General features: G+C 60.2%; 1 protein-coding gene across 1 annotated transcript in view; it reads left to right on the top strand.

Moving 5' to 3' along the window:
* Nucleotides 1-352, top strand: part of LAMB3 (laminin, beta 3) — a 23,318-nt gene that overhangs the window by 12,311 nt on the left and 10,655 nt on the right. Inside the window, 1 exon segment of the mRNA XM_010149481.1 lies at nt 196-349. Within this exon segment, the coding sequence (XP_010147783.1) occupies nt 196-349 (154 nt within the window).

The raw sequence follows: 352 nt of genomic DNA, 5'->3' as shown, positions 1-352 counted from the left end.
CTTCTCCGGCTGCTGAGTCCTGCCGCAGCAACTTGGATGGGCACCAGGGTGTTAGAGCAGGGTGCGGGTCCTTCATGCCAAGCTCAGGTACATGGAGAGGGAGAGGAGAGTGTGTCTTTGGGTGGCTGCAAGGTGTTTCCATGGACTTGGCTTTGTGGGAAGCCGGGCTGGTGCTCTGCTCCTGTTTTTAATACGGCAAAACCCTCCCTGTTTTCAGAATGCACCTGCAACGTGCTGGGAACGCGGCAGGACATGCCCTGCGACGACGAGACGGGGAAGTGCTTCTGCCTGCCCAACGTGGTGGGCAACGACTGCGACCAGTGCGCAGCCGAGCACTGGGAGATGGGGAGCG

Source organism: Eurypyga helias, unplaced genomic scaffold (genome assembly GCF_000690775.1).
Source record: "Eurypyga helias isolate BGI_N326 unplaced genomic scaffold, ASM69077v1 scaffold30133, whole genome shotgun sequence".
Taxonomy (NCBI): domain Eukaryota; kingdom Metazoa; phylum Chordata; class Aves; order Eurypygiformes; family Eurypygidae; genus Eurypyga; species Eurypyga helias.
The sequence above is the reverse complement of the archived record's forward strand: the minus strand, read 5'-3'. Positions and strand labels throughout refer to the sequence as shown.